The sequence below is a fragment of the Pipistrellus hanaki genome (genome assembly GCF_964339955.1).
Source record: "Pipistrellus hanaki genome assembly, chromosome: 8".
In the NCBI taxonomy this organism is placed as follows: Eukaryota; Metazoa; Chordata; class Mammalia; order Chiroptera; family Vespertilionidae; genus Pipistrellus; species Pipistrellus hanaki.
The window spans coordinates 35,113,761-35,126,940 of NC_140510.1; the positions used below are offsets into that span (position 1 = coordinate 35,113,761).

General features: G+C 41.4%; 1 protein-coding gene across 2 annotated transcripts in view; it reads right to left on the reverse strand.

Moving 5' to 3' along the window:
• ACVR1 (activin A receptor type 1) overlaps window positions 1-13,180 on the reverse strand; it is a 138,238-nt gene that overhangs the window by 29,155 nt on the left and 95,903 nt on the right. For both annotated transcript variants that reach the window (XM_084891467.1, XM_084891468.1), the window contains exons 4-6: window positions 9,506-9,769; window positions 7,131-7,342; window positions 3,312-3,411 (exon numbers count right to left, since the gene is read on the reverse strand). In XM_084891467.1, coding sequence (XP_084747593.1) covers window positions 3,312-3,411; window positions 7,131-7,342; window positions 9,506-9,769 — 576 coding nt within the window. The remainder of the gene's footprint in view (window positions 1-3,311; window positions 3,412-7,130; window positions 7,343-9,505; window positions 9,770-13,180) is intronic.

Here is a 13,180-nt window from a genome sequence, read left to right on the forward strand (position 1 = left end):
GGGCAAAAACGCGTATATGGCTTTACAAAGACATTTATATGTTTCAAAAAGGAGACCGTTGAGTTTGAGATGTGTTGTTCGGAAGGGTTAAAAAAGGCGATCCACAGACAAGCACACAAAAAGCAACGCTGAGAAGGGGTTCGACAAGCAGCAGCCACGGCCATCCCTAAAGGATTTCTTGGCGGAGGATATAGTTCAAAAGAGGATTTGCAAAGTCTTAAACACGTAATCCCAGCACAGTCCTGATTTCTGACATTGGTCATGGGTATTTGCTTGTGAGACAGCCCCTGCAGCGCCACCCTGGGCCGCACGGAAAAGACCAAACGGGGGAGACATTTTGCAGAACGTGGTGACTAGCTGTGATGGTTCTGTTGGGTGCCTGCCCTCTCTGGCAGCGGCAACACAACCGTCAGCTTGTCAGCTCCATGCGTCCTCTGCCACCCTTCTCCTTAATTATAGGAAGGGGTAAGCAGGGAGGTTGGGAGGAGGAGGTAATTACCCCAAGACTCTGGGGATCAACACGGGGTATAATCATGGGGTACGTGTGCGGCACCTAGATGATCATGCAGCAGGAGATACAACTCGCAGCGCAGTGGGGCTTTCTACCCCCGCAAGTGCTGCCGGGAATCGCGGCTGGTAATAAGCAGCTGTGGCACCACCTGCACAGACAGGAAGACAGCTCTTTGCTGAACAACTAGGCCGCCAAGAACCCAAACAAGGAGAGAGAAAGCATGTCTGTCCGGGTGACTCACCTGAAACATGATCAAAACCACTCAATCTGGATTTCCTTATGACAAACAATGTCCCTACTAAATAGGAGTTTCTAATCCAAAAGGATGTTAAATGTGGTCAGTACGTGGTCGTTGGGAGCCCTTGTCAGGTCACACCAATAGTGTTTAGCACAAGATTAATTTTAATAAATCAGTTAATAAAATCAACTGCCCAGCATTTGTAGCTCAAGCGGAAGGCTGGGGGGAAAATACTACAAAATCCGCTGGTAGGAAATGATAGGCTAATCTTTTCCTGCCCTTGGTTCCCTTCCTTATCGTTAGTAGTTGCCCTTTGTCCTCAGAGTCTCATTAGGGAGGAGAGGAAATTTTCCCAGAGAATTGTGGCTATTACTAAAAAGTTCCCTTAAGGTTCTTTTTTTCTTTTTTTTTTAAGAAAACAAAGATGAATGTTAGGATAAGTAAAGAGAATTAAAATAGAAACCTACTTCAATGGTTCTCAAACTCTTATGTTGTCAATTGATTTTTACAAATGCTTCCTTATAAATACATCCCTGAAAACAGACGCAAAGTTGCCCAAAGTCCTATCCTTGGAGCCCCACAAAGAGGATCCGAAAAGGCCTTTGAAATTTAGGGGTTCACTGGTCATCGCCTGGAAAAGAACTGATCTAAGTCCAGTTCCTTTGCTTTTGAATCAATAATGATAAAATACTATCTAAGCAATTAATCACATACACTTTTATTTAAACTATAGCGCATGAACTCCATAAGCTACTGAAAAGGCATTGCTTTGATTCAGGTCTTTAGCTCTAAACCCACAAAATGCTATATTTGAATTTACATCATTTCAAAAATGACTGAAGAATATCTCTAAACCAGAAACAGTACAAATGTTTAAAGGTGCAACATTATTTTGCCCTTTGGACTCTGGGGTCAATCTCTGAGGACTGACCTGGAGACTTGCTGCCTTGTGAACGGTAAGGATGGGGATGGGAGGGGGGTGAGTCTCCCTTCACTGCCTTCTCACCACCAGCCAGAATCCCTGGTTCATAATCCAGTAAGATGTTAGCTGGTCCAAAAGGGCAGTGCTGGTTGGTTGCAATGAGCACATTGGGGACATTTTTATTTTCTCCACTGTGGAGAAGCAGTGTGAAATGGTGTTCAAAAACAGCCAAGTAGCTGGAGACCTAGAGAAAAGGCAACAGGCGCCAGCTGACCGCCTGTGTGCCTGAGTTGGGACTTGCTGCTCTTACTATCCCTGTCCGCCCCCCTTCTCCTTCTGGGCTTGGGGGTGTTCTGGTTCCCAGGAAAACAGCAAGAAAAGCCAGAGCACAGCAGCCAAGTGGTGGAGGGAGCCCCCCCACCGAAAGCTGCCGAGTCCAGCCCAGAGGAACCAGGAGAATCAGGAGGAGAGGACAGAGACGTTGCCAACCCATTATCACTACTGTGGTCATCTCTGCATGGCGTCTAAAGGAGAAATTAATAAAAACGATCATGTGGCTGGCAAATATCCACCACAACTAATTAAAAATGAGACTTTGAAATAAAAACATTAGGGCCCTGGCCAATGTGGCTCCATTCGTTGGGCATTATGCCATGCACCGAAAGATTGCCAGTTCGATTGATTCCCTGTCAGGCAATCCCCAGTAGGGGGTGTGTGCAAAGGCAGCTGATAGATGTTCTGTTCTCACATTGATGTTTCTCTCTCTCTCTCCCCCTTCCTCTCTCTCTAAAATTCAACTTAAAATTTTTTTAAAAAAATTATAAAAATAAATAAAAGCATTAGGTACCATGTTTGTAGGGGGCAACCCAGCAATATATAAAACAAGCAATAGAAAAGTCATAAATTTTGGCCCACAAATCCTAATTCCTAGGAATTTATTCTGAGGACTCAAAAGAATGAAGCAATGTGTGCAAAATCTCTCAAGTAGTACTGTTACAGAAAAGTGAACTTTCAATGGGTGATTATTACACAGTCTTTAAAAATATTTATGATGTGTACAAAAAGGGGAAATGTGTGTGAGCTTAAAATTTAAAAAAAAAAAAAAAAAAAAAGGGACACAAATTGTACACACACTATGATTACACCTACGCGTAAATATGTTTCTATATGGAAAACTGTGAGTGGCCATAGAGAAATACATATATCTTGTTTACACAAATGATTTCCTTATTTTTAAAGGCAGGAAAAGAGTGAGAGGAATTAGAAACTTGCAATAAGCAAGTTTATGGTCCTAAAGCCAACCTCGGATCATTCAATACCTAAAAAAAGGAGCAGCGCTATTCATTCACGTTTCAAGCATTTCTGGCATCCCAAAGGGTGTACATACAACTGACTAAGCATGGGCTCTACTAACTGGTGACAGACTCCCTTGACAAGGACGTGTGCAAGTTTAGGTGCTCCAACACAGGTCACACAGAGAACAGAGATAAAGCCACCCCACAGGGCTACCTGCCCCCCCCCATCCCCCCCCAATCTCGGAATGTTAGCAAACAAGAAACAGATTTTTCAAAGTGCCATCCTACTTCCAGGATCACAACTAACACCGTACATAACCCGCAAAGGAAGAGAAAATGAATTACCGACACACTCCAACAGTGTGATCTGGCGAGCCACTGTTCTCTGCACCAGAAAAGGAAGACCAGAGCCGCTTCCCGACGTACACGAGTGATCCAGCAAATCCTGCGGTTCGAGACAAGGAGAAAAGACACTGTTGAGAAACAGCCCTCGAATTAGAGCACGAGCATGCATAGTGTTCTAACTCCCAACTGGCCGCCATCGATGTGCGTGAACAGCCGCTATCAGAAGCACTGGTTTTATTAGAACAACCAGAAGCCCATGCTTTCCCTGATACAGAAAAGGTTTTCCTGAGGTCCTTTCATGCACCCATAGATTTAGAATTAAACATATAAAGAAGTCGAGTGGACAAAGTCAAAGACGGGAATTAGAAAGTCCAAGCTGAGCACAGGGAGAGTAGCAGAACGAAGACCACGTGGAGCAAAAAGAAGAGAAAAGAACTTCAAGTCCCAGGCTGGGCATAACTGACCATATTCTATTCTGCTTGTCAGTATCTAGCAGAGGATCCCTTCCAGCTGACATACCAACTAAGGGGCTCTCATGAGAAATACACAAATTAGGAATAAGGAACAGATGGCGCTCAGGTTGCTTGTAGTAGAAAGATGCCAGTGGCCACATGGGTCATTCAACTGGTACCCTCCAGCAGAGAGGGGCTACCCAGATGGAGGTGTTACCCTTGCAAGTGAGTGAGGAGCAAAGGGGTCACAAAAATTAACACCTTACGTGTCATTTCTTTTTTTCTTTTTCTTTTTTTAAAAATATATTTTATTGATTTTTTTACAGAGAGGAAGAGAGAGGGATAGAGAGCTAGAAACATTGATGAGAGAGACATCAATCAGCTGCTTCTTGCACACCTCCCACTGGGGCTGTGCCCACAACCAAGGTACATGCCCTTGACCAGAATCAAACCCGGGACCTTTCAGTCCGCAGGCTGACACTCTATCCACTGAGTCAAACCGGTTTTGGCTTATGTGTCATTTCTTGATGGGAGTTAGCCACGACTCATAGAGAAACTAAAGCTTTCATTGGAAACATAAAACCATGCCCCAAATCTAGTTCTAGCAAATAACATATTATCAAAAAGATTCCCCATTAGTTCATTCATAAATTTTTTCCTTCTTAGAAAGCAGCCAAGAAGCAGAGGTCTTTTGTGAAGTACTGTTGATCAGCAAAATTACCAAAAGCTGGATATCCAAAGGAAAGATTTAGGATCCTTAAAACCACAAAATGGATAATCAACAGGAATTGAGTATAGATGAAGGAGACTTCCACATCCCCTTAACCATCTATTTGATGTTCTTTTTTTCTCTTTATTTGTCCAATATTTTGGGAGAATAATCCAGGAAATTAAACTAATATGTTATTTTTGCCATAATATAGAATCCCGGTCCCCAGGATGGGGATGGGGAGGAAATCAACCAAAGATATCCAAACATCTACTTCAATTCTGGGAGCCCAAGGCTGCTTCTCAACGTGGGAGAGCTGTTTAGTAAGATGTGCTTTGTAAAGACACTGTTGAGAAAAAGTCTTACTTTTTCTCAAAAGAAAAGGATCAGCTTCCACATACTCCCTACTAGAGATTAAGCCAATAACCCAAACATGTGCCCCGACTGGAAATCAAACCAGCAACCTTTTGGTACATGGGACAATGCTCAATCAACCAAGCCACACCAGCCCGAGCAGCTTTGTATGTTCTTGCTGCTAATTCAATAAATTTAATTAATTTCCCTCAAAATATGAAATTAACCTCTAAGTACTTTTCTAAACAAAACAAAACAAACAAACAAACAAAAAAACTATAATCCTCTACTTTTTAAAATAAAATGCCCTCTTTCCTCTTTTCCCAGTTTTGCTGTGCTACAATTTAAATAGGTAGATGAAAGGAAGCTCAACTTTGAAAGGGTTCTTCCCCCTTTTTCACACCAAAAAGTATATTCGACAGGTGGCCCAGTAATGGGGAAGGCAGCAGGATGGGACATTTCCCAGTCTGGATCTGCTATCACCCAATGTTTTAACAGCTCACCAAAAATGGTCCAGGTGTAGGAACCAAGCTGCAAAGATTGTCAAGGGCAAGTCTTCTCCAGTAAAAAGGAAGGTGCAGGTCAGGCTGAACTACAGAAATGTCAGACACTTTTAAGCATGTTGTCTAGAACAGTGGTCGGCAAGCAAACTCATTAGTCAACAGAGTCAAATATCAACAGTACAAAGATTGAAATTTCTTTTGAGAGCCACATTTTTTAAGCTTAAACTTCTTCTAATGCCACTTCTTCAAAATAGACTCACCCAGGCCCTGGTATTTTGTGGAAGAGGGGCCAAAGAGCCGTGGTTTGCAGACCACTGGTCTAGAAGATTTAACATAAGAGATCTTAAGTGACACATGATCATGGCATTAAATAACATTGACTCCCATTACAAAATGATTACCTTGACTGTCTTTCAATTCATCAGATTATGAAAAGGAGCCTTGATTTGGTACGGGTATGTTTTTAACACCTCTCTAACACTCACTAGGCTGATGCCTTTTTTTCAGAGTAAGCACCAGACACAGCATAGTATCCTTTTAGAACATTAACACTTTTCTCTTTTGCACTTTACGATAAGCCATTTACAGCAAGTAATTCCCTTTCCCACTTTTTTAAAGTTTCTTTAGTCCAGCTAGCATGGCTCAGTGGATGAGCGTCGATATATGAACCAGGAGGTCATGGTTCGATTCCCCGTCAGAGCACATGCCCAGGTTGCGGGATCGATCCCCAATGGGGGTTATGGGTCAATAATTCTCTCTCATCATTGATGTTTCCATCTCTCTTACCCTCTCCCTTCCTCTCTGAAATAAATAAAAAATATCTATTTTTAAAAACAATAACCCTTGAAAAACAAATTTAAATTGTAAAAAAAAAGATAGTCACTTTTTACTGTGATTTCCTGTGTCTTAAAAATATACAAGAGTACTTTTAAAGCATATAAATACAATAGTTTCTAAGCCTGTGCTATTCATTAGGGTAGCTGCTAGCCACATGCTGACACTGAGCAAGTGAACTGTGCTAGTCTGAACTACTAGAGGCTGTATGTGTAAAATACATACCAGATTTTGAAATCTCAGTTTATTAGTTATTCTTTATCATTATATGTTGAAATGATAACTATATATATATATATATATATATATATATATATACACACACACACACACACATACATACATATTAGGTTAGATATATTGTTGAAATTAATATCATCTGGGGTTTTGTTTTGTTTTTACCTTTTTTAAGGTAGCTACTAGAAATTCAAAATTACATATGTACTGCACATATTTCTCCTGGACATCTCTGGTTTAGCCACATGACTGCACTCCACAAGGGGGCAGCACAGGAGCGTGAAAAATTTAATAGCTTCGTTTTTTTGAATGTCAAATTTTAAAGTCTTAAATTACAGGGTGTTAAAAATAATCTAGAAGGAAAAGTGATTTTTAATACTAAGCAAAAGGTGCTTTTCATAAAAGCACTTTTATTGCTAGAAGAAAAAAGTAACTGAGTACCATAAATTCCAAGGTTTCCCCTCTCACCCCCACCGCCAACATGGCCCTTTGCCCTTACTCCCCAAAATCTGCTAAAATGAATCCCATCTCTCATTTAATATAAACACTGTCTAAAATGAATGTCCTCAAACAGGGGAGACCAGACAGGTGCCAGCAGCTTATGCTTGCTTAGGAAGTGCTTGGCCAGTGCTTTGTCCAGTCACCAGTTACTGGTTAGCTTTCATGCTCAAAATAAGAAGGCATCCTCAGCCATCTTCATTATGGCTGGGATGCTAGGGTCACAACTCACTGCTAAAGTGCTGTCTCCGACATTGGTGGTGATGAGCCCTTCGATGGTGCCGTACTCCACATCTCTGGGATTGAGGCGTTCCTGGTTGCGCCTTTTAAACTTTCGGAGAGCGACTCCCAGTAGGCAAGCTAGAAGGCATACTGCGAACACTACGGACAGAATGATGAGGCCGACCTCCAAGGGAAAGTTCTGTGTTCCAGAAAAGGATTTCTCTGGAAATGGGGGCGAAAACAGTTGTAAGGATCACTGTTTACTTATTTTATTAATATTGATAACCAATACCCTAACAGGTAGCTCCAGATCCTGACCACAAAGTCTCACAAGTCACAAAGCGTTAAAACTAACATACTTCCTAACACCTGGCCAATAGCCCAGTAATTTTATCTAGTATTCATTTAGACACGACTGGGAAAATTCCATTGAGAATCAACTGTATTAAAGCATGTATATGAGAGTGCTTTTAAAATATAGAGTACTATACAAATCTCCAGTGCTACTCTTATTAACTTGGATGTGATCTGTACGGATATTTTATCATCAGCCCCTTGCAGACAGACATTATGCTCTACGATCCCTAGACAGTGCTGAGTTAAGACCAAACTGCCCAATCTCTCCAACGTATCCTAGATGTTTGTTGCTGAATTCTCAATGACCTTTTTATATCATGATTTTGCCTAGGAACCTATTCCTTCATCTGTTCTTTTACTCAATGTCTTCAACATTCATTCACTCATCCAAAACAATCATTCACTGACTCTTCGAGCATTCTTTCTTACATTATCCATCCAAATGCTCATGCACTCACTCAACACTCACACACCACTAAAGCAAATATTTGCAAAGACTTTCTACCTGCTCAGTGAGTTCAATCAAATTTTCTTATTTGGATAGTGAAGGTCCATAATTAAAATATCCCAAAACAATAATTCTCTCTGAATTTCAGATCCCTTCATGACATTGTCACCAAGCCACGTTCTTCCCAACATATGACTTACTATTTTCCATGTTCCTAGCCCCTTCCGTGAACCAATCTCAAGCCTAGTTTCCTTCGTACATTTCTTTTAACTTTCCGAATCCAACTAATTTAATCAACCACTTGGCAAAATACCCCATGGCACGTATCACTTGTGCTATAAAGTGTAAAACTAATTATATACAACATTAAATTATAAATATTATACCTCTCTAATTAAATTAGGAATTCCTTAAGTAAAGAAAATAACTTTTCTATTACAACTCAGAGGCTAGAAACTTTTCAAACTAGAGATATAATTTTTTTTGTGAATGCAGACATTTCTTCATGTCTCCCCACTCTATTAATAACAAGTAAACTCACGAAGTTTAAGAGTACAGCTGTATTCCATCACATAGCCTTCTAGCTGTAACTGTTTAAATACCTAATCCCTCTTTTAAAAACTGTCTGTTATTATTCAAACCTATTTGCTTATCAAAATTTAACCTTTTCTGTACGCCTGAAGGTCATCATAATTTCAACAATTACTGTGATGTGATCGTGCATTAGTCTTTTTCATTTTTCTGTCTTCTCCCTTGCTGGCTGACATTTCCAGCAATGGATGCTCCCACTAGCTTCTCCTACTCCATTTCTGGGGTTAATCCTTCTTTTTTTAGAGCAAAATTAAATAACCATGCCTATTAAAAATGTACGATATTATTAAAAGTAAATTTGCCTTAGAGTGAATCAACACAGACTAAGATACATTAATATTTGTAGGAACTCTGAGATAGCAATTTCAGGCTCGTTTTATGGGGGAGACAAGTTCAGAGGAGGACTGGTTTCCACTGGCTATGGAATCCACATCTAACATGACACAGAGAAGATTCCACATCAACTCCCAGGTTCGTGGGGAGTCTCACGCAGCTTCATGTTTCAGTGATGGATCCCTGGGAATAGGACGTGAGCGTTGAGTGAGCCTTTCTTTGTCTCCTTCCTTATACAGAAGAGGTTTTCCACTCAGGCACCTAAGTCTTAGGTTTCATTTTCCTGCCTGCACACTCAACTCTTGACTACTCAGAATGTTTTCAGAAATGTTGAATGGCACCCTGGCTCATGTACTGGAAAGGCATCAGGAACTGCTGTCCACCTGCGTGTGACTGCTGAAAGAGACCTGGCCAGTCAAGATGTCCTTGGGTGGACATCGCCTTATTGACTTTCCCCAAGAACGTCCATCCTCCTTTTAGATTCTACAGGTGGTGCCTTACTCTTCTTCACCTAGAACCATCTTCCCTGTCACCCACTGCCTCTGGTTCAAAGAGCTGGAGGAAAGCCTCGGAGCCACTCCCATCTTTAACCCACAGAGAAGCAGCACACCACCAACAAAAACCCCTGATCTAGAAACAGACAAGTGCGTGCGAACCTTTCGGGGGCAGCTGGGCCGTGATGTTCCTGTTGCACCAGTCCCCTTGGCAGCACTCCACGGCCTGGCCGGGCGACGGCGGGGTCTTACAGGTCATCTTCCCCTGCTCGTACACCTGGAAGCAGCCTTTCTGGTAGACGTGGAAGCCATCGTTGATGCTCAGTGAGGAGAAGCACTGCTGGCCTTCACAGTGGTCCTCATTTCCACAAGAGAGGCCTTCACACACACACATGTACAGTTTGGGGTTCACCTTGGGCTTCTCATCTGCAAAAGGATAGAGGGAAAGAGGGGGAGTCACTGAATGGATTATACACCCATGGTGGGGGGGGGGGGGGAGGAATAAGACAGTTTCTCCAAGATCATTGTCCTCATTCTGTGGTCTTGTATCTCTCACCTGACCAACTACTAAATAATAATCACCTCTCAGTGTATAAACTCATTTATATAACTGTGTACTCTTTTGGATTCTCCTAGGCTATCGTTTGTCCACGGGCTCCAAAAAATGAATTTCTCCCACTGTGGTTTACGCGTTATCTTCGGCCCAACGGGCTCTCATCTCCTAATCCCTGCATCAAAATAAAATGTTTTACCAGAACATAATGCTTATTTTTTTTTTTTTTTTGGGGGGGAGGAGGATGGTTCCTAAATATAGTGTGTCCCAAAAAATGAATACACACTTTGAATAATTATAAAGGCAGTGTTTATTAAAATACATTTCGTTTTGAACCTGGAGAATATTATGCTAGGCGAGGTAAGCCGGTTAGAGAAAGACAAGTACCACATGATCTCACTCATATGTGGAATCTAGTGAACAAAACAACCTGATGAACAAAACAGATCCAGACACATGGAAGTATGGAACAAACTTCTGAACCTCAGAGGAAAGGCAGGGAGGGTGGGTGGGAAGAGAGCAACCGATGAACTTGTATGCATATATGCATAACCAATGGACACAGAAAATAGAGTAGTGAAGGCTTAGGGTGGGAGGGAAAAAGGGAGATATGTAATACTTTCAACAATAAAGCTTTAAAAAATACGGTGTTTTCAAAACTGAGCTATTAGCTATTAAGTGTGTATATGTTTTTTTAGGGACAACCTATATATGGCAGCTGTAATGCCCATTCCTGCGAGCTCCACACAAATCCTCATGAACCAGTAACACAAGAGACGGTCACGTTCCTGCTGTTACCGGTCTGCTTCAGTAATATACCACAAGGTATATTACAAGTTTACAAGTCCAAAATTACAAACCCTTATTGTCAGTACTTTAAGCTAGATGCCTACACTAATTTTTTTAACAGTAATAACACTGAAAATTTTACATTAATTACAATGGAAATTCAGAGCTGCTTACATATTTTCAAGTTGCAGGAAAAAAAATTGGCACCAGTTACTGAGGATGAGGGCACAAGGAGACAAAGGGAACAGAACAACGTCTGAACAATAAGGTCACAGATGGGATCCGCGGCACAGCCCACACCTGGTGGGTCTTAGATGCAATGGAAAGAGGCAGAACTGTATCATCAGGGAGGCAAACCCAAGCAGACTCCTGTCTCTTTCTCAAACCCTTGTTTGCAGTTTCATTTTTCATATGCTCTTTCTCTCCCAGGCCCTCTTAGTAGAATGATTAGTTCAGACTTGCTGGTCACAACAGTTTCCACTAGTTACTAGCAGGGAAGGAAAGTGAAAATATAAACAGTCATGTCCTAGAAGCCACTGATTAGTTAGCGGTGGCCGCGCTCACCCTAGCACTGTTCATATAAGGACATTCAGCTTCCCGAGCTCCCTGGGATGGTCGAAGGCACAGACAGTCCGCCTTCTCCTCTAGAACCCTCTGCCACAGGTCTGTGAGATAACTGCTTCTTTCTTAAAATAACCGGTCGGGTGGCTGTGCTTTTAAGAGACCTTAAGGTAAGGTCTTTGAAAATGTCAAGTTCATTTACACAGATTTGAGTGGGTGTGCGTAGAGATGTGGGTTATCTCAAAAAGGGGGGGAAATGGCATTCTTAATCTTTCTTCTTCCCTCTTCAAAGTGAAAATAGTTCACTGCCCACTGAAATGTGGGTGCCTCGTCCCACAGAGTAAGTGCATGCAGACACAGACACAAGGCCTTCTATTTATAATTGACTTGCTAGTTCTTTTGAAAACCACAAGGGGCTTATCCAAGAGCAAAGACATGCCTGGAAGCAGAAAATCCAAAATAGCCACTGACAGTATATGTATGTCACCAACTCACCCCCCGAGACTCAAAAGCCCTCAGACATTTTTAATGAGCAAAAACTTTAATGAGCCAAGAGATGGTCTTTATTTTCTCTGCCTAGAGAAATCCAAGAGAAATTCCAGCACCAATTTATTTCGATGAGGATGAGAAACATATATATCTGTTGACATAATCCAGCAAAAAGTTTACACTTGCCAAAAGCGAGTTGAAAGATAATATTTCTAGGGAGTCTAGACATGCTTGCCACTCTTGAATGGCACAAAGCTGGCTGAGGGCTGCCAACTATGTTGCCCAACAGGTGATGATTCTTTGAAGGGAAACGGACGGGCAGAAGGGAGGAGGGTGTTAGTATGTCATATTGATCTGTTTGTAATCTACAGCAGGGGGTTAGAAAGGCTGTATTTAAAAATGGCGCAATAACGCAATTTCTGTAAATTCAAACATAAGCATCTATTTTAAAACCCTAAATGTTTTTTCAAGACTACATATATCCAAAAATACATACCTAACACATTAAAAAGGTTGTGTCTGTTGACAGTAAGTTGGAGTTGAGGGGTTAGAGTTGGGATAAAGAGGTAAAATGAAATAGGAGACTGGCCGAAACCTGTTTGGCTCAGTGGTAGAGCATCAGTCTGCAGACTGAAAGGTCCCAGGTTCGATTCCTGTCAAGGGCATGTACGTTGGTTGAGGGCACATCCCCGGTAGGGGGTGTGCAAGAGGCAGCTGGTTGATGTTTCTCTCTCATCGACGTTTCTAGCTCTCTATTTCTCTCCCTTCCTCTCTGTAAAAAAAAAATCAATAAAATATATATATTTTTTTAAATAGGAGATTGATTAGCTGTTCACAGACTGATAATGGATTAAAGAATACAAATTACTTTACTTGCTGTATCTATGGTGCACTAGGAACAACTATAAACAAATACCGTTGGTGCTCTATACCCACATGCACAGATTCAATTAACCTCGGAGAGAACTATTTGGGGGGGGAAAAAGTTATGTTGTTGCTGATGTGTCTATACTATGTAGTTAAGCGTAGGATGATCGTACAGACTTCTTCTCTTTTCATTATTCCCTAAACAATACAACAACTTTTTACATAGCATTTGCAGTGGATTAGGTATTGTAATCGAGAGAAGACTTAAAGTGTATAGGAGGATGCCCATAGGTTGTATGCAAATACTATGCCATTTTATAAAACAGACTTGGGCAGCCACAGACTTGGTGGTGGAGGGGAGGGGTTCTGGAACCAATCTCTAGACAACAAAGGGCTCACTGATTATTGATTCTATGGAAACGGATAGTCCAGAGGACCAAGGTATTAATGACACTTTGTGGTCCTAGTAAAAACTGTCAAATTTTTTTTTTTAATGTATAATAATACTTTTTCTAATGTTCTCTCAGAGTGAAGTCTACTTTTAAAATTCCAGCCCAAACTGAACTCGGCATCCACAG